This window comes from Pipistrellus kuhlii, unplaced genomic scaffold, assembly GCF_014108245.1.
Source record: "Pipistrellus kuhlii isolate mPipKuh1 unplaced genomic scaffold, mPipKuh1.p scaffold_m20_p_59, whole genome shotgun sequence".
NCBI classification, from domain to species: domain Eukaryota; kingdom Metazoa; phylum Chordata; class Mammalia; order Chiroptera; family Vespertilionidae; genus Pipistrellus; species Pipistrellus kuhlii.
The window spans coordinates 1,084,516-1,111,291 of NW_023425561.1; the positions used below are offsets into that span (position 1 = coordinate 1,084,516).

The following is a 26,776-nucleotide window of genomic DNA, read 5'->3' on the forward strand; positions in this document are numbered from 1 at the left end:
GGGAGGGTAGTGCGGAGGACACGGCTGCCCTCCCGGGTGGAGACCCGGCCGTTTCCTGTTGGCAGCAGCTCCCCGGAGCTGCTGAGGCCTGAGGCCTGGCGCATGGCAGCACTGGGCACCAAGTGCGGAGGATGTGCGCTGTGCAGGCCGGAATGGCGGGCGGGGCGACACCGGGGACCTTTCTCTTCCTGCTGCCTCTGCGCTTGGCGGGGTCCAAGGAGTAAGTGAACATTTCCACTCCAGCTCAGACTGGTAACAGCCGGAGTGCTCAATAAATGTGATCTTGGTACTTAAAAAAACAACAAACACCTCTGCTCAACTTCTCTGCCCACGGGTTTTCATACCCGCATACCAGGGGCCATGCCGCGGAGAGACAAGGCCTGAGCTGTGAACCAGCACTAAAGTGGTTACAACAGGCGGTAACCGCCCCCATGGAGAATGGCAGGCCCTGGGATGGAGGGGAGCCTCAGGGTGCTAACGGTGGGCCCTGTCCGGTCCGAATTCGTCCTGTAGCAGGAAGCCAGGCGGAATCCAGACCCATCACGGATCCTGCAGACACTGTGCACCCAGCCCTGGTACGTCCCTGTGAGAAAGGACAATAGGACCAGTGCAGCTAGTGCAGTAGTGCGTTTGATTCTCCAAGTTCACTAGGAGACAACCCCCATCAAACACCCTCTGTGGAATGACTAGGCTTTACTCAGAAGTGGCAATTACTCATGAATAAACTTATCTGGCTATAAATGGAATCTTAGGTTTCACTTCAAGCATCCAACTGGTTTTAGTATAGGGCCTATACTACAGGCCAAATGCAGAGATCTGAAATTATTTGTTTTCTTCTATTCCAATGGCTCAAGCTCTTAGCATAAGCAAGCACTGAGTAGGCCAGCAACCCGGAGTGAAGGCATGGCTGGCACCCAAGTGAAGCCTCGGTCCAGTAGGAAGGAATCGGCCATCCAGGAGGAAAGCCATCCTTGGTTGGACCCAGTGCGACTGGAAGCAGCATCTAAAGTAAATAAACCCCCCAGATGACCCGCTCCACCCCTCAGTGCAGCCACAGGACAGAGAGTGAATTCAATCCAAATGGTTATTTATTCTAAAACTGGAAGCTACTGTGCCTACAGAGTTGCCAGAATGTTGTAATGAGAAGGGGGGGGGGGGGGGGAGTTACAGATGTAAACAATGACACAGTTACATTTGTTTAAAAATGGTAAAACCCTTTTTTACTGGCCACTTCCAAGAATGCTTTACAGGTTGTGCAGAACATTTACAGGCGCCATGTGCTGTTTTTCTCACAAGCGTTTCCATCTACAACTACAACAGAGGTCTGATAAAACACTAAAATCTTATAAGGAAAACAGGCTAGGGATCCCTTCTGTTAATCCACATTTGCCCCCTTAACATTTTTTTTTTAATAATAAAAAGACAGAAACAAAACCCAGACATCTAGTGTTGCTGTGAGCGCTCAGATTAAACCAACAAGGACGTGGCAGTTTCACTTTCCACCCACCTAGAAAAACAGCTTTTTTTATTGTTGTAAAGGTGACTTTCTAGTGTCAAAATTTAACAGCAAGTACCTTCCCTAATCCTCCCTCCCCCTCAGAAACCCAAAGGGGCAGAGTTTGTCCCCTGGCCCTGAGGGCCGAGTATCCACACGTCAGAGACCACAAAAGGATGCTCTTTGCTGGAGGGCTGGATATTTAAAAGGGGTGGCCGTTTCTGCCTCAGATTTCATCTTCTATTATAACATGATCTTGCCCTAAGAGAATTTCTTTGGGCTCCAGTTTGCACCTCCTTGGCCTGATACTATGAGCAAAGCTTCTCAAAACCCCCTTAATAATAAAAAGTTAGTGGGTTACAGAAAAGTTCATGCAATCACTTCACCCACTGCCACACACAAATCCATTCGACGGCACCACAAAAAAAGCAGTGTCCAGAGAAGACATCGTGAGCAAGCAAAGTTACTTCTACCAGCCCCCATTCCAGCCCGGGGGTCAGAGGGGTCTGTGGACAGAGGGTATCACAGACAGGCAATAGAGCCAGACGAGAGCCTGCAGACCCAGAGAAGGGCTGCATGGTGGTCACAGTGGGAGAGGGTGAGAGATCCAATCTCGGCACAAAATTTTAAACACAGAACTGCTCAGGTGAGGAAATGGAGGTGAAGCTTTTTCTAGTAACACTACCTAGGATCTTGCCTCACCAGGAAGCGCTGCAACATGTGGTATTTGCTGAAAAAGCTCTTGGCGGACTCCATGCTGAGCTGCTGAGCAGGAAGATGGATTAAAATGGAAGCTACATCTGAAAGAGCATCCCATAGCCCACCATATCCCTGAACCCGGCCCTGAAGCTGTCAGGAACTGGGAGGGTGTTGGTAAAGTTGCAAAGACCATCCCAACTGAAATCTCTTGGCTAGAGGCCTCTCTGGGGACACGCAGGTAAAGCACCCCAGAAGGAATCTTGTTTCAAGAAGTCAACAAGGGGCGCCCTTTCATGCACACATTCCACACATTCACTCCCCCCGACCTGCGGCAGCCCCACTGAGCTGCCTCCCACCCCCCACCCTCCCGTCTAGTCACTGTCTACCTGTGTATCAAAAAGACCAGCGGGCTGTGCCCTCCATACTGTATAAAATAGTTGCTATTCTCAGCACCTGGGCCTGGCAGCCCACCACAGGACTCACTATATACATATCCGGCTGCCATGAAAAGAATCCTGCTTCATTTCTGTGTGAGCGGAAACCCTGAGAAACGTTCCTTCTCTTGCACTTTAAGAGGACAGATACTCTAACAGAGATGATTTCAGAGACTTCATGCCTAGCTCAACCTTGGAAGACAGGGCAGACTGACGATCACCATCTTCAGGCTGAGGCCTGCAACCCCATCCTCCTCCAAGACTTGATGGGAATTCATTAATGGGTACAGAGAGGGTGCAAGCTATTCTGCTGTGTGAACAAGCACAGCCCCTGCCTCCTTAGCCTGGGGGTCCTATATAATACACCCACCAATGGGTGGTCTCCAGGCCTCAGCCAAACAGCACGAAGGCACAGGGAAGTGGAGACAATGCCGCTCTGGCCTCCCAGCCCACCAGACCAGATATCCCAGGAGGGAAAGGTTGGTAAAGAAAATACAAACGGTTAGTTGGTGCAAGTGATTGATAAGAGCCAATCGTTTATTTCACTGCCCCAGTCACAAGCTCTCCCTCTGTCCCACTCCTGCCTGCTACGGAGAGTGCCCTCACGTGCTCGCTCCCCCTCCTCCACACGCCTCCTCACTCTCCCTGGCATGGCTGTGTCAAAGGGTGACATTTCAGTCCTTTTCCTGTCCAACTGCAGGGTATAGGACAGGCAGCCCTAAGTGCTGCTTTCTGAGCAAATGTTTTTTGATTACAAATATCTAACTAGGTTTGAAATGTTTTATAGAATAAGACAATATTCTTTTCAACAAACTTTAAAAAAAATGTACAGTTTTGTTGTCTGTTTCCACCTCCCCCCTCCCCCACCCTTGCTTGCGCACCCTCCCTCCCACCACCCCTCCCCGGCAGCTCAGCCCCACCCCGACAGCCCCTGTTTTCCTTGGTTGTGTTTTGGGGGATGGCTGGCACCCCCAGAGATTCAGCTTCATGGCTGACAGGTGACAAGGGCAGAGGCTTCACCGATACCCTTGGTAACCGTAGTAGTTCCTGTAGTATCGGTCTCTGTCCTGGGGGTGGTGGTAGTAGTAATTCTGCCACTAGAAGAGAGGGGAACCCCGTCACCTGAGGCCACAGCTGGCTGAGGACCGAGAGGCGTGGCACCCAGCCCTCTGGCCCTGCCCCCCTTCACCCTCTCTATCCCCAGAAGATACTCACATCCCGATTGTACTGTCTGTAATAGTCTCTGTATCTGTTGTACTCATAGTCTCGGCTATAGAATCGATCATAATCTCCCCGGTATCGGTCGTAGAAATTACGGTAGCCCTGAGAAAGGAGAAAGAGGAGTGAAGACTTATGGGTTTCCGGTATCCCGATCCACTGCCATCCCCGTCTTAAATGAAACACACCTCAGCTGGACTTGGTAACAGACTTAATCTTCCCAGGTTAATTCTTCCAGAGGAACACATTACATGGGCACAAGCTCAGCCCTGAGAAAACAGCCCAAACCACTCTGCTCCCCCAAGCCAATAGGATGCTAGCACGGCCCAGAGGAGGAGCAGGAGAGCTGCACTCACCCCTCTGTTTCCAGACTGCCCCCAGTACTGCTGCCCGTAGGCCCGGTTGTCGTAGCCTCGGCGCTGCCCGCCCACTGGAAGAGAAATGGGAGAGCGCGCTCAGACAGCTGGCGTGGGGTCCTGGCTCCAGGGCTGAGTGGAAATCAAAAAGTTGGAGCCCAAGGCAATTCTGGGAGAATAGGAGGCCTGCTTCTGCCAGGCTCACACAAGGTTAATTACAGCACTAGCCAGGATCTCTTAGAAAGTCTGAGGGGGAAGGCAGAGGAATAGCGACACAAGAAAACCAAGCCGCCTTGCTTTTGAAGCTCCCCAATTCCTGCAGAATACTTCAGACGGCAGAGTTAGGAACATCAGTAAATACTGCCATTCACAGAACCACCGACTTTCAACCCTGGGAGGGATCCAGGGGTGATGTAAGCCCGGCCCACCATCTTATACAAACGGAAAGAGGTCTAAGTGACCAACTCCCCAGGGTAGGCACTGTTGGTATTCCCAGTGCCTAGCATGTAACAGGCATGCAAACATTTTGTTGACTTGCAAACACACACACACACACACACACACATTTTTAAAGGGCAGTGAATGCACAGTGGAAGGTTAACTGACAAGCTAGACATTCAAGAGGGATATTAATTCCACTAGTAGCCTAATTTACTTTGTAGCCCCCAAATTACTGAATAATGCATTCACTTCCTGGTCTATAGGGTTGGGTTGATCCACTAGAGAGACAGAGCATGAAGAAAACTTAAAGTGAGGATCCAATTTCACTGCACAAATCCTTTAGAGATGAGGCAACAGTGAGGTGGGAAACCTACACATACAAGTGAAAACCAGACTAAGGAGCAGGCCCAAGCACTGCTTTTCACAGAAGCAAATATCTGTGTTGAAAAATAAGCACCTTGTACACAAAGGTTATGGAAAAAGCACAAGAAGCCGGGGTTAAAGCCACAGGAAGAAATATGCTCCATAAAGAAGTCACTTCCTTATTCCTGGTTGGTGACTGGACTTGGTTTCCTTATGGAGCTGCTCAACACGAAGCACAGACCGGGGCCAGGGGCTGGCTGGCCCCCAGGACTCACCATAGCCTTGGCCTTGGCCTCGGCTTCGGTTCTGCCGGTTGCGCTTGTTTCGATTGTTTCGGCGGTTTGTCCGTTTCTCAGAGGGGGGCAGCAGCTTCCTTGCCTCCTCCTTGTACTTAGTGACAAGAGGCTGCGCTTCCTCCTTCTCCAGCTCCCCGTATGTCACCTCATCCATGTAGTCGCATTTTTCAGGCAAAGAGAAGTTGGCTGTAAGAGTAAGAGAGAAGCTTGTGGGCCTGAAAAGTACATTATAAAAACGATCTCATTATGAAAACTATTTCAGGAGGAATGAGATTTCCTAAGCTCCTACTAAATGCACAAAAGTACTACTGGTACATTATCTACCGTAGACTTTCCCTAAACTGTAACAGCCACAGGCAAAGGGCTGCTGTAAGTGGTAGATGCACAAGTTCTCAAGTGATCCATAATAAATTAGGAGTCAGCTGGGTTAAGGTTTCTTATCAGGACTGAAGCAGGGAGCCAGGGGCTAAAAGTAACTGAGTAAGTTTTGGTGTTGGTTAGATAAGACACTAAGAAATACAAGTTCAGAGGCTGAGTCCCAGTGGGATTCAGTTCAGTGGGGGCTCTCTGAATTCTTAGATGAATCCAGTTAACCCTCTTAACTAAATTCCTCCAACTGCCGGTCAGTTAAGGACTGGCATAGTTCATTCTGTCTAAACTCGGACACTCTGGCTCTTAATGTGTAACCAGCTCCCATCCCTGAGTGTTGAAAATCGCACTCTGAAGGGAACAGCAGGATGTGGGATCAATCAGGACAGGTAATTCTGCCTCACGGGGACTTTGCTATAGGCTTTGTATTGCATTAAAGATTTCAGGCTCCTACCAGAAACCAAAACAAGCAAGCCTAATGTGTTATCAGAAATCAAGACATAATGAGATCGTTCAATCCAACCACTGTATTTTGATTTGAATCATAATACTCCCCCCGCCCCCGAATATAAGTGACTAAAGCAGAGCTTCCTTTCGTTCACAATTGCCCTACATCTAGAATAGTGCGAGGCAAGTAGAGTTTTAACTACCCTGTGGTCAATCACTATTGTATCTTACCCAGAATGACCAAGGCTAGTGCTTCTCCTCTCACTCTGCTCACCCCTTTACCTACAAGCACGCACATCCGCTAATTTACTCGCCAGGCTGACACTTTAGGTGCGGAGGGTCCCTCCCGGGCTGAGAGCCTAGCGAGGTGTGCGCTGACCAAGGACAGTGCCTGACTTGCACGGTTTCCGCCCACCTTTCATCTCCAGCATGATGGACTCAGGCACATCATCCCCCTCCACTTCCTTCCTCCACTCCAGCCTCTGCTTCCAGTCCTCCTCGTTCGGGACAACCACCACCACTTTCCGAGAGAACGTCTTAAACAGCAGCAGTTTCCGCCGTTGGCCGGAGTTGTACACGTTACACTAGGGACAAGAATAAAAATCATCAAATTCAATGAAAACACTTACTGAGCATCCTTTACAAATGAGGCACCAGATTAGGAGCCTTACGCACACAATCTCCTTCGATTCTTTAAACTCCATGTGACAGACAGATATTACTGGGTTTTGCACATCAGGAAAATCCAGACTCATTGAGGCCAAGACTTGTCCAAGGTAACAAACCTATCAGTGGGGGAGCCAGGAATCCCTAGGAATCCCTAACGCTCTTTCCCGGCCTCAAGGATGTGCTTCCCGCTCTGGGCTCATATGCTCTCAGGTGAAACACTAACAGAAGACCTCTCTGAGTTCAATAGACATTACAACAATAACATCCAACCTTTTGGGCATAATTAAGGAAACCGACTCTGTCCCTTAACTCATTATCTTTCTATATACAAATGCACCCCACTTTGACTCTAGGCAATTGTATCAGATTACATGGATGCTGAAATTTTCATCTTGGGATTTTCTGGAAAATGAGGCTGCTTCTGAATGTCTGAACAATACCTGATCAAGAATGAAGTTCCTCTTTGTCCGGGAAGCAATCTGGACCAGTTTACTAAGGCACTGGGAGGCTTGCTGAACTAAAAGGTCTCGGCTTTTGGGGTCCATTTCTGGCTCCTCAAGCCCCTTCATCTGATGAGTTTGAGAGGAAAGGAAGAGAAACACAAGAAGTTATACAGCAAGTTAAAGCCCAAGAGTCACAGGTAACTGTCACTTCTTTAAGGCCACCAAAGCTGTCACATCAGTTCATTCCTACTCCTCAGTGCCATGAATGTTGTCCATTTTATGCAGGAGTCACTTCTAGTCTTAATCTGAATACATTCCAGATTTTATCATCTTTCAGAAATATAACACAGCCAAGAAGAAGAAGAAGAAGAAGAAGAAGAAGAAGAAGAAAAGCCCTCCCTTTAACACGTATTGAGAAGAATTCCTTTCTCTATTTGTGTTGTCAGACACTTGAAAGACTAACTACTGGGAGAAGGTTATAGGAGCATCTTTATACCTTCAGTGCGAATACCCAGTTGATTCATCTCTTGCAGCAACTCACCCTCATTTGACTGAGGACAGTCTCAGCTCCCAGGACATTGTATCTTTTCTCAGGGTTTTCTTTTGAGTATTTCAGTGCCCACTGAGTCTTTCCAGATCCGGGCAGTCCCACCATCAGAATCACCTGCAAACAAACAAAACCAGGGATGCCATAAAAAATAAGCAAGGCTCATGTGTAAAAGCCCACTTTAGTAATACCCTTCCTCCCTTGCCCCAGGTCAGAACTTTGAGAAGAGCCACACATCCCCACCCCCATGGCTCCACAGCATGAGCACTAAGCCCCCTGCACACGTGCTGCACACCTCACACTCCTCCATGGTCTTCGGGGGGACCGCAGTGCGCACACGCTCCTCCACAGGCACAGCGTGGATGAACACAAACTCCTCCGGTGGCGGGAAGAAGGGCTCCTCCTTCTGACCAAAATTTAACTCTACAACACAATTTTTGCAGAGGACATGGGGTAGGAGCGCCCGGTCTGCCAGGAATTCCTTGTTGATCCGGAATGCCACACCAAGGTCTTCTCCATTCTTGGAAAAGGAAAGTTCTACTTCTTCAGTCTCAAAATTCTACAATGACAAAAGACAGGAGCACTTATGGGCTTGTAGGGTTTGAGGCTGATTGAATCTTACAATTTAATCTTTAAACGATGCATCAAATACCCGCCCTCTGCCCTCTCCCTGCTGGGAATCCACAACTCTCAGGAGCACTTACAGCAAAGCAGCCAATGACATCATTCTCCCCAAAAGTTTGGCCAAATTCCTCAAATTGCCCATTCTCTGCCTTGAGTCCTCGTCCATCAAAACCATAAGAGAATTCATCCTCACCTAGAATAGTGAACAACTTAGTTACCTACACCCAAACGTCCCATGGAGCAAACAATATGGTACAAACATTAATGATAAAGTTAAAGTGACTTTACCAAGCTGTGGTTGGGAAAAATCAACAGACCATCCCACTCGAAGGAGAGAGACCTCTGTGCAGCCTTCTTTCATCGGGAGATTCTGGGTTACCTGGCCAGGTCAGAAAAAAACCTCTCAGATACTATGGCCAACTCAGAAGAAAAGTTTGTTAAAAAACAACAACAAGAGCTATTTATTTATTTAATCTTCACTCAAAGATACGTTTTTATTGTGTTTGGAGAGAGGGAGGGAGGGAGAGAGAAACATCAGTCACCTCCCACATATACTCTGACCAGGTATGTACCCTGACTAGAACTCAGACCTACAACACTGTGTACAGGATCACGCTCCAATCAACTGAGCAGCAAGGCCAGAGCAAGACAAGATTTTTATGCAAACTGAAAAGGACAACTATCACACCTTGGCGAGAGAATAACAACTGCCAATGAACTTAAACCAAAGCCCTGGGAAGAAACAATTTGATTACTGGATCGTGGGGCCTTTTTCTCCACTAATAAAACACTGGTGGGCAGGAGTCCGGTACATAGGAGTTTAATGAATGAATTAATAAATGAACGGTCTTAACGAGCTGAACATACTACCTTGGCCTCAAAGCAGACTTTCCCCTTTGTCACTCCGTAAGTACTCCTTGCCCCAGACCACAGGGTGGGGAACTTCTCTGAGAAAAGTGGCTGCCCTCCATAGCGGTCTTTGCTCACTTGAAAATGGAGATCAGAGGTATCTGTTAAGAAAGAAGCAATCTGTTAACACGTGAAAGCCACCAACAGCGCACAAGTATACTCAGTTGCCCAGTTGTCAAGAATGGATACAAAATCCATCATGTGCTAAATCTCTTAAAAACTGCAGGCCATGAGATATCAATCTCCAGAGTCACTTCTGATTGGTTAAAACCCCAGCCTGTCTGCCTCATACATACACGTGTCCAGGTTCACAAGAGTGTCATCTTCCTCCTCCTCTTTTGCCTCTTCTTCAGGGGGCGGTGGAGACTTGGAGCTACACACATAAGGGAAGAGCAAACACAATGTAACCAAAGCCCTCCGCTCGGAGGGCGTCTGCAGGGCAAGGTGTCTGTTTTAAACTCTAAGCGAATATAATCCCAGCAGACAGCTTCTTTCAGTAAACGAGAAAAGGGCAACAGGAGTTTGCAGAGTAGATTCGAGCTAAAACTTACGCCTATAAAAACCTATTCCATTTTTAATCCACCCCTTTCCAACTCTCCAATCAACACCAGGTACACCAAAATCAGAGCAGACACTCCCTTCAACGAAAGGGACTGTTTCCCTCACCGGCTGTGGTAAGCCTCCTCTCGGAATTCATAGTAAGCTCGGCCATGTTCATCCTTCTCATCCCGCTGTCTCTTTACCCCCCGCCGCTCACCATCTGAGCCTGCTGGTTTTGACTTTTCACTATCTTGGTCATCTCCTACAAAAAGGAGGGAAAGAAAATCAGCAGTTTTCATATTGGAGTATAGCATAAGCTCAGAACCTACAGAAACTAAAAGGGGGGTTTGAGTATCTGTCTCATCAGAATAGCCAAATGAATCCCATTGCATCCACAGAACGTTGCATTCCCAAAGATCATCTTCCTACAATACATTGGCTGAAATTGTACTTATTTTTTTAAAGTATATTATGGGCTAATTACAGTCAAGCAATAGACATAAATTGGACAATTTGTGCATTCTAAATTTATCTGCTTAAGTCAGGTCAAACTTGCAGCTTTCCCTAACAATATGACATTAAAAAAAAACCAACTTCATTGCTTAATTTAATTTTGATTCTTAATGGTCAGATTCGGATGTAAGCTAGACACAAACCATATTTCCCAACACTTTTCCACAGCTTCACGATAGAGCCTCAATTGAGAAAAACAAGTTTGCCTCTCCAGCTTTAAAATGCACAGCCATCCATGGATTTACTTCTATAGCAAGTGGGGACAGGTGCATGTCACCGAGCTGCATTTTTATCATGGATTTTTCCTGGAAGTTTCGAGAGCTAAACCATTCATTCACAAGAGGCACATCTTTTAATACTGCATCTTTACTGCACGTGATTTGGGGGCAGAAAGGGGCTATCAGATATTTAGCAACATTCTCTGCTAGAGGAAATAAAACCCAGAAGAGTTTTTCCTTAAGCCTCTGTAGTTCTCAATACAAAGGTTTTTAAATAATCATTAAGGCAGTCTCTTATTCTTTAACCTTTTTTATTTTATTTTCCCCCATCACCATATATTCCCTCTGTGCCCTCTTCTACCTCTTCCTCAACCTTTTTTTTATCTGCTATTTGGTACACAATATGTCAAAGGTTATGTAATGGGATTGTTGTTCCAGGACGTAGGCAAACAATCTTCAAGTTGCACGTGATTATTGTAGAATGGGTTCCAATGGACACCATGATACTAAGTAGCAGCCTAAACAATGTATTAAGAACGAAGGCGGCAACCCACTTCACAGAACTCTCGTTTTCCTCCTTATTCTGACACATAGTTACGGGCCAGCTTAACCATCCAATTACTTCAAAGGAAGGCAGGTGACTAACTCCCTGGGGCAACTAAACACGTTCCCTTCCCCAAGGTTACTAGATGGGCCCACCAGCACCTCCGCCGTTTCAATGCAGTTAATGGGGGAACTGAAATCTAAGAGGCTAAGCGTGCACCAAATTTACAGACCTGCCCGCCCACCAACTAAGCGGGAAGATTACATTTTAATCATGATACAGGCAAGGCAAAAGCCCTGGCCAGCTAACTGACTTATTCTAAATGCGCTAGATAAGACTTCTCTTCACTAGTTAACTATTAAACTCGACACCGTCACGCCACAGGCTGTGCCCCGCCGCCGCTAGCAGGAGCAAGGTGAGATCGCCAGATTCCGGGCGGCTCAGGCTCTCCCCCTGGGCGTCTGATGGATCGAACTCGGACGAATTTAGTTACTGCTTCCTATTTCTATGGCGAAAAAGTTAACAGCCAGCCCAGAGGCCAAAGCCTCTCACGGGGTTACTGGCTGGCCCTGGGACTGCCAATGCCCCCGCGCATTCCCGGTTTAGGGAAAGGTAACCGGCCCCGTGGGGGCTGCTCCACAGGTAGCTCCCAAGCCGTTCGCATGCACCACCGCTCACTTCCATCCGCCAACGATCCGAGCCAGACAGGGGCCCCCCTCCTGCAGAGTGGGGCCACCCGAGGCGGCCAAACCTCCCGGAAAGGTGCGGAGAGAATACACGCCACCTCCCCCGGGGGATCCCACCAAATGGCGAAGGGAATCCTGCACTTCGGGCAAGCGAGAACAAGGGATCGGACCCCGGGGTGCGGGACTGGTGCTGGGGACGAGGGCGCACCCGGCAGGCGGGAGTCGGGCTCCGCTGCCGGCACCTCACCCTGTTCCTCTGCGGCCTTGTCAGCCGGCGCCTCGGATCCCGGCGCCTCGTCCCCGCTCCGCTCCTCCGGCTCGTCTTCTTCCCCTTTGCCGGTGCCCTGCTCTTCGCCACCATTGACGCCACCTGACTCGGCCATGGCCTCCTCAGCCGGCTTCTCGGAAGCATCGGGCTCGGGCCCGGGCCCGGGCTCGGGCTCAGGTTCGGGCTGGGCCTCGGGCTCAGGCTCAGGCTCAGGCTCGGCCTCGGCCTCGGCCTCGGCCGCGGCCTCCACGGCTGCCTCCTCCGGGGGCTCCGGCGGCGGCTGCGAGGCCTGGTCCGAGGCCTGGGCGGGAGGTGGCTCTTCGTCCTCGTCCTCAAGCAGCGCCTCCTCGTCCTCCTCCTCCTCTTCGTCCTCCTCGTCGTCCCCGCCCGGGCCGCCGCCCGACGCGGCCACAGGCCGAGGCTCCGCCTTGCAGGCCCCGCCGGGCACGGCCCCGCCACCACCGGCCTCGTCCTCGAGCATCTCGGCGTCCAGCGCCTCCTGCAGCCGCTGCGCCAGATCCACCTTGAGGCCGCGCGAGTCCAGGCCCCGCCGCTGCAGCTCCGACCGCAGCTCGGTCACTTTCAGCCGCTTCACCTCCATTGCCGCCGCCGCCTCCTCCGCCTCCCGCTGCCTCCTCCCCTGCGAACCGACGACCGAGCACGACCGCGCAGGCGCCGCCGCCGCCCGCCTCCGCTTCACGCGCCAGCACTGAGCCCGCGCGGGCGAGCGCACGCACGGACGCACGCAGGCGGCGAGGGCCGCGCGCAGCCTCTACGGCGGTTCTCCTCTCGGCTCCCCTCCCCTCCGCGGCCCCGGGAGCCCAAAACAACGCAGCGGGGAAATGTCTCCCTTCCTGCAGCCGCTTCCCTCTGTTCCCAGCCGCGGGCGGGCGGGCGGGCGGGCGGGCGCGCGCCGAGGACGACGGACTTCCCTCCCTTCGCCTCCCGCCCCCTCTCGCGGGCCGGCCAATCGCCGCCGGCGTTTCACTGCGCAGCCGCGCCGGCGCTGGAGACGCGAGAGACTGGCTGCCGCTCAAGTGCCTCGTTGCATGGAGGCGAGTGCGCGCCCTTTCCGTACTTCCAGCCGGGAACAGCGCTGCCACCCGGACTTCCCCTCCCGCACGCCCCTCCCACCCCGCCACCACCGTCACTCGGTCTGACTTCCGATCACGCTTTCTTCTTGGGCTTGCTCACTAGTCTCTTTTTCTATCTAAGCGTGCAGCAGCTTCTTAGGAGTTAAAAGAAAAAAAGAAGAAGAAGAAGAAGAGAAGTTGTTGCAACGTGAAAGCCTCCTAGGAATCGTCTTTCTGGCCAGTAAACCAAAGGGCTCTCCAAAAACCAAGAGATACAGTGACCTCTTGCTCCGCCCCAACCCTCAATTTCTCCCTAGCAACAGATGACCGAGCCACGCCCTGTAGCTAGTCTATTGGCCAACTTGAATAGTCACCTGCAATTTTGATTGGTCACCCGTGATAGTCCGAATTTTTCCAATTGGCGGAGCTGCCATTGGCTCCCCCCCCTTTGGTCCGCAGAGGGAGCCGGAGAGGCCGCGTCGTTTCTGCGGGATTACTTTTCTGGGGCCGCCCCTCATTGGGCGGCGTGGTGCGCTGTAGACAACAAACTGTCAGGGGACCGGACCCTGTCCTCTGGGTGCTCCCACCCGCAATCGGAAACCCAGGGGCCGACTTCCGGGCCAGTCCCCCCCACCCCCCCCGCAGAGGGCAGGGGGCTGGCCGCGGGGCTCGGAGGACTCGCAGCTGCTGCTCGGCCGCGGGGTCCGTCGCGGCCTTCGGGCCGTGTGGCACGGGCCACTGTCGCCTGGGTTTCCCAGCTCCGGGCACAGACACCCACGAGTGCTTCTTGAATATACGTGCGAATCGGGAGTCGTGACGGAGGCAAGTCCTTTAAACTGCTCTCAGCAATGGCCCCCGCCTCCTTCCTTCCACTTCCAGGTCGGGGAGGTGTGTCCCAGGGAAAGGAGGAAGCATGTTCCGCAGCTGCCCCAGCTCTTAGTGAGCCCTTTGCGTTTCCGGGGTCCCCTCGCTCCAGGAAAGTCACAGTCTCTGGCTTTCCTCTCCCCACACCCGCTCACGGGCTAGTTTCCTGCGCCGCCTGCGATCGGAAATGCTTCGGGAGGAAGGGAGGGGCCGTGGTAGAAGCCGGCGGAGCTCGCTCCCTGCAGGCCCCCGGGAGAAGGGCAGCTTCCTGTCATAAGTCGGCCACCAGGCCCGTACCGTTGCTCCTCCCGCACAGCTTCAGCGGCCCTTCCCCTCCCCAGCCCTGCAGGACCGCTGGGCGGCGGAGCTATGGACAAGCGCCTGCGGGAGGCTCAGCTGTACAAGGAGGAAGGGAACCTGCGCTACCGGGAAGGGAAGTACCGAGATGCTGTGAGTAGGTACCATCGGGCTCTGCTTCAGCTGCGGGGTCTGGATCCCAGCCTGCCCTCCCCGATACCCGACCTGGGGCACGAGGGCCCGGCCCTCACGCCTGCACAGGAAAGCATGCTGCACGCCACCCAGACAGACTGCTACAACAACCTGGCGGGTAAGGACAGGGCCCAAGGGTGGGCAGGGTAACCAGGCAGGCACACAAAAATCTGTGAACGTGGAGAAAAACACTGACGGACTTCCCTGCTGTCATCCAGTTATTCCGCCAAGAATGGAAATATAGGTCCCCTGCCCGGATGGCTCAGTTGGTTAGGGCATGTTCCTGATGAGCCAAGGTGGCAGGTTCGATGCCAGGTCAGAGCACATACAAGAAGAAACCAATACAACCAATAATGCATAAATAAGTGGACAACAAATCCATCCCCCCTCCTCCTATCCACCATCCTCTTGCTTTCTAAAATAAATAAAAGTGCCAAAACCGGGTTTGGCTCAGTGGATAGAGACCTTCGGACTGAAGGGTCCCAGGTTGGATTCCGGTCAAGGGCATGTACCTTGGTTGCAGGCACATCCCTAATAGGGGGTGTGCAGGAGCAGCTGATCAATGTTTCTAACTTTCTCTCCCTCTCCCTTCCTCTCTGTAAAAAAACAATAAAATTATATTTTAAAAATAAATTTAAAAAAATAAAGTTTAAAATCTTTTATAAAATAAATACATATATATTTAAATATATTTTATTGATTTTTTACAGAGAGGAAGAGAGAGGGATAGAGAGTTAGAAACATCGAAGAGAGAGAATCATTGATCAGCTGCCTCTTGCACACCCTCTACTGGGGATGTGCCCCTAACTAAGGTACACGCCCTTGACCAGAATTGAACTTGGGACCTTTCAGTCTGCAGGCCGACGCTCTATCCACTGAGCCAAACCGGTTTCGGCTATACATATATTTTTTCCCAATTTATAGGGCTCTAATTGAGTTTCTCCAGAGCAGTAGTTCTCAAACATCACCTGGAGGGTTTGTTAAACACAACTCCCGGGTCCCACCCCCAGAGATTCGGATTTAATGGGTCCCAGGGGGTGCCTACTATTTGTTTGCATTTTCTAGCGGAGTCTCTGGTGATGCTGATAGATTTAGGAAATTTTGCACACAATGGAGAAAATATCGAGTTTACATAGAAGGGAAGGCATTTTAAAAAAACATGTTCTGCCGAAACTGGTTTGGCTCAGTGGATAGAGTGTCGGTCTGCGGACTGAAAGGTCCCAGGTTTGATTCCGGTCAAGGGCATGTACAATACATTGGTTGCGGGCACATCCCCAGTGGGGGGTGTGCAAGAGGCAGCTGGTCGATATTTCTCTCTCATCGGTGTTTCTAGCTCTCTATCCCTCTCCCTTCCTCTCTGTAAAAATCAATAAAATATATTTTTTAAAAATAAAATAAAAATAAAAAACCATGTTCTTATTGTTTTCTGAGAGAGGAAGAGAGATGGAACCACCAATGCTGAGAGAGAATTATATATCTCTCCTCTGGGGATCGAGTGGGAAACCCAGGAATGTGCCCTGACTAGGAATTGAACAATAACCTGGTTGCATGTACTTTAGTTGCCGGCACATCCCCAGTGGGGGTTGTGCAAGAGGCAGCTGATCGATGATCCTCTCTCATCGATGTTTCTGACTCTCTATTCCTCTCTCTTCCTCTCTGTAAAAAATCAATAAAAATATATTAAAAAATAAACATGTATTCAAGTAAGGGAGACGAACATGAAAACAAAAATAACATACATAATTTTTAGAAAATGTTAAGTACTGTGGAAAATAAATAAAGCAGAAAAGGGGGAGTGAGTGCCACAGGCATGCGAGTGCTCACTTTTAAAGGGGGGGGGCAGCGGGGAGAAGAATTCATTGAGGTGACATTTACGAAATACCCAGGGCAGACAGGGTTTAAGCCCTTTACACATATGAACCTAGTTAAGAGTCACTTGCCCTTGGAGGTAAATTTAAGGAACAAACAGCTAGTAACTGGTAGAGCTAAAATTAAACCTAGGCAATTCTTTTTTTATTATTATTGATTTCAGAGAGGAAGGAAGAGGGTTCGAAAGAGAGAAACATCAATGATGACAGAGAATCATCGATTGGATGCCAACTGGGGACCAAGCCCACAACCTGGGCATGCGCCCTTGACCGGAATTGAACCTGGGACCCTGCAGTCCACAGGCCGATGCTCCATCCACCAAGCCAAGCCAGCCAGGGATCTTTTATTATTTTTTTTTAATATATACTTTTATTGATTTCAGAGAGGAAGGGAGAGGGAGAGAGGAGGAAGACAGAAACATCAATGATGAGCCCTGGCCGGTTTGGCTCAGTGGGTAGAGCTTTGGCCTGGAGAAAAAGGGTCCCCAGGTTCCATTCCAACCAAGGGCACATGCCTGGGATCCAGGTCCAACCCTCCCCAGTAAGGGGTGTGCAGGAGGCAGCCAGTCGATGATTCTCTCTCCTCTCTGAAATCAATGAAAAATAGAAAAAGTAAAAAATGATGACTCATTCCGGGAGTTGAGTATGACCACACGGTGGGGGTGTTGGAGAAGGAATGCAAACATCGGGTTTAATGTTCTCATCGGCCCTGATTCTTGGTTCTCAGCACTATGATGTAATACTATGTTTAATTCCCACAATCCTTTGAGGTAAATTCAAGGAATTTAATAGGGAAATATTTATGAAATAGAGGAACATTTCAAATTTTTTTTATCTGTCCCAGTGTTTTCTGGGAATTTTTTTTTATTTTAATATATTGATTTTGTACAGAGAGGGATAGAGAGTTAGAAACATCGATGAGAGAGAGTCATCAATCAGCTGCCTCTTGCACACCCCCTAATGGGGATATGCCTGCAACCAAGGTACATGCCCTTGACCGGAATTGAACCCGGGACCCTTCAGTCCCCATGCTGACACTCTATCCATTGAGCCAAACTGGTCTCGGCTCAAATTTTTAAAAAAATACGTTATTTGTTTTTTGTTTATTTATTTTGTTGCTGTTAATTCTCAACCAAAGACATTTCTCCATTGATTTTTTAGAAAGACTGAAAGTGAGGGGAAGAGACAGAGAGCCAGCCCTTGGTAATCGAACCTGGGACTTTTCAGTCGAGGGCTGAGATTCCTCTCAACTGAGTCAAACTGGGTAGGGGGTAGGGGTGTTTTTATTGATATATATATTTTTTTTTTAATTTTTTTTTTTTTTTGAGAGAGAGAGAGAGAGAGAGGGAGGAGGGAGGAAGGGAAAGGGAGAGAAGATATAAATATGGATCAGCTGCCTCCTGCACACCCTCTACTGGGGGGATCAAGCCCGAAACCCAGACCTCTTGGTGCATGGGACAACGCTCAGTCCACTGAGCCACAGTGGCTGGGGAAATTTCCCTTCTTAATAAAAAGGCAGAAGACTGACCTGATCAATTGCCTCCTTGACAGATATGAATTTTGAAGTGCCATTAAATCATCCAAGGGACTAGGAAAGTAGTATCATTGAGAGAGATGACGGTTTTGGAGTGAGAGTCCTTGGTACCTGTTTCTTACTCATCCCACCTAGAAGCTGTGACATCTTGGACAAGTTACTTAGCCTCTCTGTGCCTTGAAGCAGTAACACATACCGATTTCTTAGAGTGGGTGAGAGTCAACAAGCACCTAGCAGTGCTTTCTGTTGCCTCGTACAAGAATTGTGGTGAAATGGAGACTCCAGACAGAGAGCCTTGGGTGGAAGAGACACAAAGAAGCAGCTTAAATACATTTTAAAGTATAGTCTTATCCGTTTTATAGCTGGGCCTAGCTCAACATTAGGTACGAAGCGGCATTCGGTAGGCGTTGGAGTAGATGGAAGAGACGTAAAGCGTTATCCGCTGCTGCGTCCCCTGCCTGGAAGGCCTGGCCCGTGGCAGACACGCTTATTTGCTGGAAAAGTGAATGCTGTTCCCATTGTGTTTGGTGCTGCCTTGAGTCGACCAAAGGAAGTTATAACCAGGCCCTTCTCGCTCTCCTCTCTTCCTCTCGTTAGCCTGTCTCCTTCAGATGGAGCCAGTAAACTATGAACGGGTGAAAGAATACAGTCAGAAGGTCCTGGAGCGACAGCCTGACAATGCCAAGGCCCTGTACCGGGCCGGTGTAGCCTCCTTCCACCTGCAGGACTATGGCCAAGCTCGGCACTACCTGCTGGCCGCCGCCAACAGGCAGCCCAAAGGTGAGACAGAGGGGATGGAGGGGGGAGAACAAAGACAATTGTCCTGTTAAGGGGGTAACTGTGGCAGGGGTTTTTGTTGTATTTGCTTGTTTTTAATATATTTTTATTGATTTTTAGAGAGGAAGGGGGAGAGAGAGAGACAGAAACATCAATGATGAGAGAGAATCATGGATCGGCTGCCTCCTGCACGCCCTCAGCTGGACATAGAGCCCGCAGCCCGGGCATGTGCCCTTGGCCACAGTCAAGCCTGGGACCCTCCAGTTTGTAGGCTGACGCTCCATCCACTGAGCCACACTGGCTAGGGCATGTTTTATTTCATTTTTTCAAAATTTTGAATAGGTAATAATATATTCACATGGTTCAAAATTCAAAAGCTATGAAAGTATACCATGAACAGACCTTCTACTCTTATATTCTTGTCTCCACAGAAAAGCAATATTGTGTGTATATCCTCCAGAAATCTCTATGCTTAAATGGCACATACATAGAATTTCTCCCTCTCCCCCGGTAGAAGGGATTTTAAGGCATTGTTTTTTGCCCTGGCCAGTTTGCTCAGTGGATAGAGTGTTGGCAGGTTTGATTCCTGGTCAAGGTCACATACCTCAGTTGCAGGTTTGATCCCTTATATAAAATATAAGCTATTCGTTCATGTTTCTTACCTTCAAGTATATAGATTAACTGCCACCCCAGTATAGTATCTTTAGTGGCTCTGCTATGACAATAACTATTTCTTCAACCTCCCTGTCATTATAAAATTGGCAACCAGCCAGGATGTGTATGAGATTGTTTTTTAACCCAAAGTGATATTAAAGAGATTTACTATTACATGGAATAGTAATATTTTCAGATCTTAGAATGATTTTTAAAACTGAAAGTATGTCCCCCCTAACTGATTTGGCTCAGTGGATAAAGCATCGACCTGTGGACTGAAGGGTCCCAGGTTCGATTCCAGGCAAGAGTATGTACCTTGGTTGCGGTCACGTCCCCAGTAGGAGGTGTGCAGGAGGCAGCTGATCGATGTTTCTAACTCTCTTTCTCTCATCGATGTTTCTAACTCTCTCTCTCTCTTCCTCTCTGCAAAAAAAATCAATAAAATATATTTTCAAAAATTAAAAAAAGAGGAAGTATGTTAATAAATCTCCCCTTACCCGGAGGTGAGATTATGGTGTATCTCTAATTGCCTTCTCACCCCCTTGTAAGATGCCAATGTCCGGCGGTACCTCCAGCTGACACAGTCGGAGCTCAGCAGCTACCATCAGAAAGAGAAGCAGCTCTACGTGGGCATGTTTGGTTAACAGAGAAGAATGTCGCTTCTCCACTTGAACTTTGGTGAATGGTGAATCAGTGAAGTCTCATCCAGTGACATCTGACCTCGCAGGAGACAGGAGCCCCACACCTCTGACCCAGGTGTCTTTCTTGTTTCTAGTTCTGCACAAACTCTTAACTACTTACACAGCCTGCCTTTTGTGTATGTGTGTGTGTGTGTGTGTGTCTGTCTGTCCATCTATATATTTGTATAGCTTTTAATACATGGCATTTTTATGGACATTGGCCCTGAGAATTACAACCAGAATATATTCATCACCTGTGTGTGGAATTAATCATATCGACAGCATAGATTCTAATGATGGATGTTGTTGGGTGTATTCATACACAGAGGAGAAGTTTAGCAGAGGATGAGGTAATGACAGACAGAAAGGAGTTTCTTCCTTTGTTTTCTCAGATGCCCAAAGCCAAAGTTAGGCCAGAAACTGAGCAGTGTATTTCTTTTGTGAAACTAGACAATTATAAATTGGGCCCACATGTCTTAAAATGAATGGTTTCAAAGAAAGTGAATTCCTTATTTTTAATATTCCACATCTATTCAGATTCTTCTTCCTCTTCAAAAATATCTGGCTCCTATTGCGGATAACGCTTTACATCTCTTCCATCTACTCCAACGCCTACCGAATGCCGCTTCTGGTCATTTGTATTGTTTATATTCAGATCATTAGAGTAGACTTACTTAATTTTTCATTAAACTCTTCTATTTTAAGATCTCTGTAGTCATGCACTTAAGTATTTATTTAATAATCCTTCTTACTCTCATGCTACAAAAACACCCAAGTAAACAGTTTTGTTTTTAGTAAGTGTGTTGCTATAGCCTGCCAGTTTCTCTGAAACACTTAGGAAAGGCAGATTACTAAGTCTGGAAACAGTGCCATGAAGGAGCAGGATACAACATAAATCTGTCCTTTACCTGTTACCTTGTATTCCGCCTCAGCCCTCTTCCCCTACCGAGGAGGGAGACAGTGGGAAAGGTTCTCCTTCCTTAGTGCCTTTACGAACTTTCTAGAAGCTGGGTGGGCGCCAGTGCAGGCTGCAGATCTGCTGCAGCCACTGCTCAGGAGGAGGCTCCATCAGCCAGGAGCTCCTCTGTCCGTCCATCACTTTTGTGAAGAATGCCCATAATGAAGGAGGTATACAGAGCAGAGGAGACCGCCTCGCACTGCCTCTGCCTTTGTGAGTGGAGCTGGTCGTAAGCATGTGCCATGAGCCATCACACAGCCACCCACGGCAAAAGGAACACCGTAGTCTGGCCAAACGCACTAAGTTCTTCTCCCTTCATCAGTAACTCCCCATCTCCCCATAAAATAGGCTCTTCTTGTTCTCCCTCTTCCCCTCAGTAATGCAGGCGTCAGGGGTGGGGAATTGGTAAGATATGTACACATATAATGCTTAATAAAGAAATGAAAGAAAAAAAAGTTTAAAAATAATGCAGGCATCAACTTACAACACAGCCTTCTACCAAATCTTAATGAATCCAAGGATAGAACTAACAAAAGTAAAATATTTTATTCCTTTCCCAAGCCCCTTACATCGCTAAATCTAGATAGTTGACAACATTTTTGTCCTGGTTGCATGTTTTGTTTGTTCTGGGCAGTTTTTGCTTCCTGATTTCATTTTGTTTGTGGTTTTTTCTCTCTCATCAGTTTTTTCAATGTCACCGTGAGCTATCTTCTGTACCCATGAGGAAAAAATAAAACATATTTAAAAATGAACTTTAGAAAGCTATTGTACTCATCTTTTCATGAAGGCTGCTGAGACAAAGCGGTCAGGCTCCCATTTCAGTCTTCATTTCCAGGCCAGCTGCTAGCGGAGGTGTTGGTGAACAGGAAGAGGGACAGGGCAGGCAGTCTGGTTGGGTCTGGAGGTCCGGGAAGCCCACGCCCGCAGGAGCCATCCAGAGGGCTCCACAGACAGCTTTCCATGGGATTCCAGGGCCTGACTGCAGAAAAAGCATTCACGGAGGCTGTGACGGCTTACACTTTGGCACAAAGGAGACGGTTTTGAATAGTGCTTTCCAAACTCATACCACCCCCTTTACAATTTTGCCAAAACTACATACTATCTACAATAGATTACTATTTATGTATGTTATTTAAATATGTGTTTTTAAGAGAACCTTTGGACAGAGGGACATGTTAGATATTATTATTGGGATGTAAATAGCAAACTCCAAACGGAAACCATAAGACAAGTAACTCGATTTCCTCAATAGTAAATTGCAATGAAAAGAGAGGGGAAGTTGTAGAGTCTTAAGAGAAGTCAGTCAGCCAAATAAATGTGACTCTGCTTTGGATTCTGACCTGAAAAAAAAAAACCTCTAAAAGTTTATGAAAGTAACAGAACAGATATATATATATATTGGTTTCTCCCTGCGAAGTGAAAGCAAATGCTTGCTCTTCAGGGAATGTCACCAAGAAACAGCCCCTCCGTGCCAGGTGTGAGGGTGGCTGAGGCGGTAGCCACCGTCTAAAACCGTGGTCGGCAAACTGCGGCTCAAGAGTCACATGAGGCTCTTTGGCCCCTTGAGTGTGGCTCTTCCACAAAATACCACAGCCTGGGCGAGTCTATTTTGAAGAAGTGGTGTTAGAAGAAGTTTAAAAAAATGTGGCTCTCCAGAGAAATTTCAATCGTTGTCCTGTTGATAGTTGGCTCTGTTGACTAATGAGTTTGCCGACCACTGGTCTAAAGGAATGATATTCAATTATGTTCACACGTGCACACATTTATTATATCTTGCTTTTAGGAACCCGTGTTCTAAGGAAGCCTATTTCTTTTTATATATTTCACCTACCGTAAAATTCACCCTTTTGAAGCAACTGATTGCTTTTAGGCATTTTCACTTCCTCTAGCAATGGCTGGGAACGGTCCCCTCAGCCAGAACGGCTCTTACCATGCCCATGGGTGGACCCTGCCCTGTTTCACCAAGGCGTTCAGGCAGTCCTGTATTCGCATGGATAAAGTTAGCCTTTTGAAAGAGGAACTGAAGGGTTATTCCAACACAAGGAAAGTGTAAGGTGAGAATTCAGGCTTTTCGGCCATGAATGTGATAAGCATCAATTTTTGTTTCCCATAATGTCCCCGATAGGCGCTTTCTGTGGCCAAATCTTCCATGCTTAGCTCTGCCTCCTTCCCCAAACTCAAAAATAGTAGTTGAGCCGAAACCGGTTTGGCTCAGTGGTAGAGCGTCGGTCTGCGGACTGAAAGGTCCCAGGTTCGATTCCGGTCAAGGGCATGTACGTTGGTTTCGGGCACATCCCCAGTGGGGGGTGTGCAAGAGGCAGCTGGTTGATGTTTCTCTCTCATCGACGTTTCTAGCTCTCTCTCTCCCTTCCTCTCTGTAAAAAATTCAATAAAATATATTTTTTTAAAAATAGTTGATGATGACAGTCAAATCCCCAAAAGATTAAAGAAATTCAGAAAATGTGCTCATAGTTTCGCCTTCTAAGTCCTCCTTCCTGCTTTCCTTGCACCGGGTTCCTCCTATGCCAGAGGGGAGGGTTTCTAGGGAGCTTCCAGTCAGTCCTACAGCACAACAGGGGCAGGCCCTTCTCTTACCCTTCAAGAACTTTCCCCCATCCTACATCAACTCCCAAAACTCCCATTTCTCTGCTATCGCTGTCAGCCATCTGTATGACCGCACAGGAGTAATTTCACCTCCAGGCTGTCAGCACACTTTTTAAGTAGGATTCTCTCATCTGGAGTTTCCCAAGCACCCATCATTTCCACACCGAATACCTCAACTTCCCCCCACGAACCTATCCCACAGGGCTCGGTGCCGTCTGCCTCTCCATTTCTTATTTTCATGCTTCTGACACGTAAGCAAAAATGCCAGGTCATCAACACAATATATGTTGTTGAAACAGCCAAGTAAAGGTCTTTCTGCGCGGAAAACAGGTGAAAGGGTAAGGACGCAAAGCCCTACAGTCAAAAGGGGAGAATAGAAAACAACTCATAGTTCTCAGGAAACTATTTTCAACAGATTTTAAACAGGCACTGTGAGCCTGGTGTGTTTAGTCACACGCCATGGTTCAGATTCCAGCTTGCCCCTTACCTTGAACAAGTCAACTTTAATTTTTTGAGTTTCAAGTTCCCTAGTCGGTGGGCAAAAAGGGGAGGGCTAATACCTCAGAGAGCTGTTGAGGACTAAATGAGCACTTACGGGGAGTCCCTAACGGCCCAGCACACAGGAGCTCACTGCAGTGACGAGCCAGGACTGTGAGACTCCCTCCTTCATGGACTTTTCCTAAGCAGAGTCTGCGTTACCCCGTGCCTACGCCACTTCTTCCCCGCAAAGCAACATGATCCTCCCCGCCGCCCCCAGGACAGATGCCATTTTCTTAAAGGAGCTAGAGGAGGGGGATGAAAGCGGGTTTGTGGAAGAAACCAGCCAACACCAGTTCAGTAAGATATTTTCACCGCTCGCTTTATGGTCCAGAACTCGGAGCGCGAAGTGGTTACACCAGGAAAATTCCCGCTGCCCTTGGAGAGGAACCGACTGGGGAGAGCAAAGGGAGGGAGGGACGTCAGTCTGGGCAGCATCCATTCCGTCACCCAGCGGGGAAATGAGATGCTGCCAGCCTCCTGTGTCGCAAGAGCAGCCCGAGCATCAGCTCCTGCTCCCCCAGATGTCAGTTTTTGGGGTCAAGTACAAAATCTTTGGGGGGCCCTCCAGCAGAGCTCTGTCTGTCTGCGGTGGGGGAGCCCGGGAGGGGCTGCCCTCCCAGGAGGGGGCCGGCCTCCGGGTCCGGCTTGCTGCGCTTGGCCAGGTCCTCGTTGTGCGCCTTGCGGATGTGGCGGTACAGGTCCCCGGACTGCGTGTAGCTGCGCAGGCAGTAGCGGCACTCGTAGGGCCGCTCCCGCGTGTGCACGGTGGCGTGGCGCCGGAGCGTGTAGGAGCAGGAGAAGGTCTTCCCACACGTCTTGCAAGTGGGAACGTCCTCAGTAAAAACACCGAAGCTTCCCGAGGCCGCTTCGTACTCAGGAGGCAGGTAAAGTGGCTCATGCAGGGTGGGGGGTGCCGGCAGGGGCGAGGTCACCAGCCCTCGGTGATACTGCCCTGGGCCTGGCAGCAAATGGTAGGGGAGGTGCGAATCCGAGGGCAGGAACTGGTCACTCGGCCCCACCTCCTCCAATCCCGCTGCCCTGGGCTCCTCAAAAGCGTCCGGCTGGGGAGGCTGAGCTCCATACAGCGCCTCTCCTGGTGGGAATAACCCCTCGGGCCCCGGAGGCTGGTTCTCGGACAAGTCAGGCTCCTCATCAGAAATCACAATGGCTTCCACTTTCACCTGGACCAGCTCAGCTTCCGCCGGGGGTGGGGCCTGGGATGGAGCTGGGGCTGCAGCCGAAGACGGGCTGTAGAAGCCGTGCAGTGGTCCTCCGGTTCCCCTCGGTACCACCCCCCGCAGACCCTCAGAGCCCACGTCGAGGGGAGCCAGTGGCTCCACTGGGACGGGGGGCAGGCCAGAAGAGTAGAAGTTTGCAGGAATGGCCTCTGTGGAGCTGCTCGGGCTGGCGAGGGAGACGTCGGCCACGGGTGGATGGGGGGCCCGTAGATGCAGGGAGTCCACCTCCACGCCAGGCTGTGTGGTGTCGGCCCCGCCGGGCATCGGCGGCTCATCTGGAGGACAGACAGTAGGTGAGGGGGCAGCAGGGCCTTTCCAGTCCCCTTTGCCCCAGTGGCCCGGCAGCTCGGCCGATGCCAAGGAGGGCTGAGGGCCGCGGGAAGCACTGGACAAGAATTCCAAACTCAGGGGCTGGGAGCTGGTTTCCTCCTCCTTCTTGGTGCTGTCTGCCTCCGCCAGGCCCCGGGCTTGCAGACGCCGCTTACACACCTTGACGATGTCGTTCATGTGCAAGTAACTGGCAGCCGCCAGCACGTCCTCCACAGGGGTGTCCCCCCTCAGCACCAGCTGGCCGGCGTACATGAAGTCCAGAAGCAGCCCGAAGGCCGGGGCTGTGACAATCTCGTTGTGGATGCACACCAGGTCCCTCTTGTCCAGTTCCCGCTCTTTGTAGAAAAGCTGGAAGAACGGGCTGCAGGAGGCGAGCACAGCCCGATGGGCCAGGAACTGAGTACTACCCACCATCACGGTGCAGTCGCAAAGAAAACCCTGGGACCGCTGCTCTCGGAGGCTCTGCAGCAGCTGCTGGCTGTGTTCTGGAAACTCCATAGCACCCCACGAGGGGTAGGCCCCTAAAAAGGTCCCCACCAGTGGTTCCCTGGGAAGAGAGGACAGTGGGTTAAGGGCTGGTAGCCTCCCCAGAAACCGTAAATGTCAGCCCTGAGCTGCCACCAGCATGCCTCTGGCAACACTGTCCAGACCCCAAAAAACGCTCCCTTAAATTACCATCCTTTCCTCTTAGGTCACAACCAGTGGCTTTTAGCCCCGCCCCCTCAACTTAACCTTAGCAGCAGGCCACACCCAGCCAGCAAACCCCGCCCCCGGAAGTCCCTCCCCTGACCAGCCCCCGCTTCCTCTATGGCCACCCGGAGGTTTCCAGCACCTCCTCCAACTAGAAGTCTCTCTCGCCCCCAGGCTTTCCCGGCGATACCTCCACGCCCCACTCCTGGAACTCCCTGAGCCTCTCTCGCATTCCAGAGGCTAAGGAGTCCTAGGGTGCGAACTAGCAGAAGAAGCTGGTCCCTCACCCTCCACCGAGCAGCCACTGGGCGAACTCCGCCCCTTCCCACCTCCTCCGATGCAACGGGCTCAACTTTGCCGTCCCTTGTCACGGATTGGTTCGCTGTCCACTAAGCACC

General features: G+C 49.8%; 3 protein-coding genes and 1 long non-coding RNA gene across 9 annotated transcripts; 2 read left to right on the plus strand and 2 right to left on the minus strand.

Moving 5' to 3' along the window:
* Positions 1 to 2,570: 2,570 nt before the first annotated feature.
* Positions 2,571 to 24,638, plus strand: LOC123651477. Its single transcript, XR_006740220.1, has 3 exons — positions 2,571 to 3,284; positions 22,469 to 22,471; positions 24,627 to 24,638. It is a non-coding gene; the product is annotated as an uncharacterized LOC123651477 (long non-coding RNA).
* On the minus strand, positions 3,131 to 12,982 carry HNRNPUL2 (heterogeneous nuclear ribonucleoprotein U like 2). Of its 4 annotated transcripts, none has more exons than XM_045574106.1 (15): positions 12,300 to 12,707; positions 12,059 to 12,257; positions 9,977 to 10,112; positions 9,607 to 9,683; positions 9,272 to 9,411; positions 8,690 to 8,780; positions 8,482 to 8,594; positions 8,073 to 8,336; positions 7,772 to 7,894; positions 7,228 to 7,356; positions 6,534 to 6,702; positions 5,282 to 5,488; positions 4,203 to 4,276; positions 3,844 to 3,951; positions 3,131 to 3,725 (listed from the first exon to the last, which is right to left on the minus strand). In XM_045574106.1, exons 1-15 carry the CDS (start codon positions 12,678 to 12,680, stop codon positions 3,645 to 3,647), a joined length of 2,292 nt encoding a protein of 763 aa, XP_045430062.1. In that variant the 5' UTR covers positions 12,681 to 12,707; the 3' UTR covers positions 3,131 to 3,644. The 4 variants fall into 4 exon arrangements, 3 of the variants coding, with proteins under 3 accessions (XP_045430062.1, XP_036273146.1, XP_036273145.1); XM_036417253.2 differs by having other exon boundaries at positions 12,059 to 12,238; positions 12,269 to 12,707; XM_036417252.2 differs by having other exon boundaries at positions 12,059 to 12,707.
* TTC9C (tetratricopeptide repeat domain 9C) lies at positions 13,608 to 20,812 on the plus strand. Of its 2 annotated transcripts, XM_045574114.1 has the most exons (4): positions 13,608 to 13,974; positions 14,358 to 14,623; positions 18,505 to 18,687; positions 19,888 to 20,812. In XM_045574114.1, the coding sequence occupies exons 2-4, from the start codon at positions 14,386 to 14,388 to the stop codon at positions 19,980 to 19,982; spliced, it is 516 nt and encodes a 171-aa protein (XP_045430070.1). In that variant the 5' UTR covers positions 13,608 to 13,974; positions 14,358 to 14,385; the 3' UTR covers positions 19,983 to 20,812. The 2 variants fall into 2 exon arrangements, with proteins under 2 accessions (XP_045430070.1, XP_036273187.1); XM_036417294.2 differs by lacking the exon at positions 13,608 to 13,974 and having other exon boundaries at positions 14,056 to 14,623.
* Positions 24,419 to 26,754, minus strand: ZBTB3 (zinc finger and BTB domain containing 3). 2 transcript variants are annotated; one of them, XM_036417273.2, is made up of 2 exons: positions 26,666 to 26,754; positions 24,419 to 26,235 (listed from the first exon to the last, which is right to left on the minus strand). In XM_036417273.2, the coding sequence occupies exon 2, from the start codon at positions 26,184 to 26,186 to the stop codon at positions 24,645 to 24,647; it is 1,542 nt and encodes a 513-aa protein (XP_036273166.1). In that variant the 5' UTR covers positions 26,187 to 26,235; positions 26,666 to 26,754; the 3' UTR covers positions 24,419 to 24,644. The 2 variants fall into 2 exon arrangements, with proteins under 2 accessions (XP_036273166.1, XP_036273165.1); XM_036417272.2 differs by having other exon boundaries at positions 26,569 to 26,725.
* Positions 26,755 to 26,776: the final 22 nt, after the last annotated feature.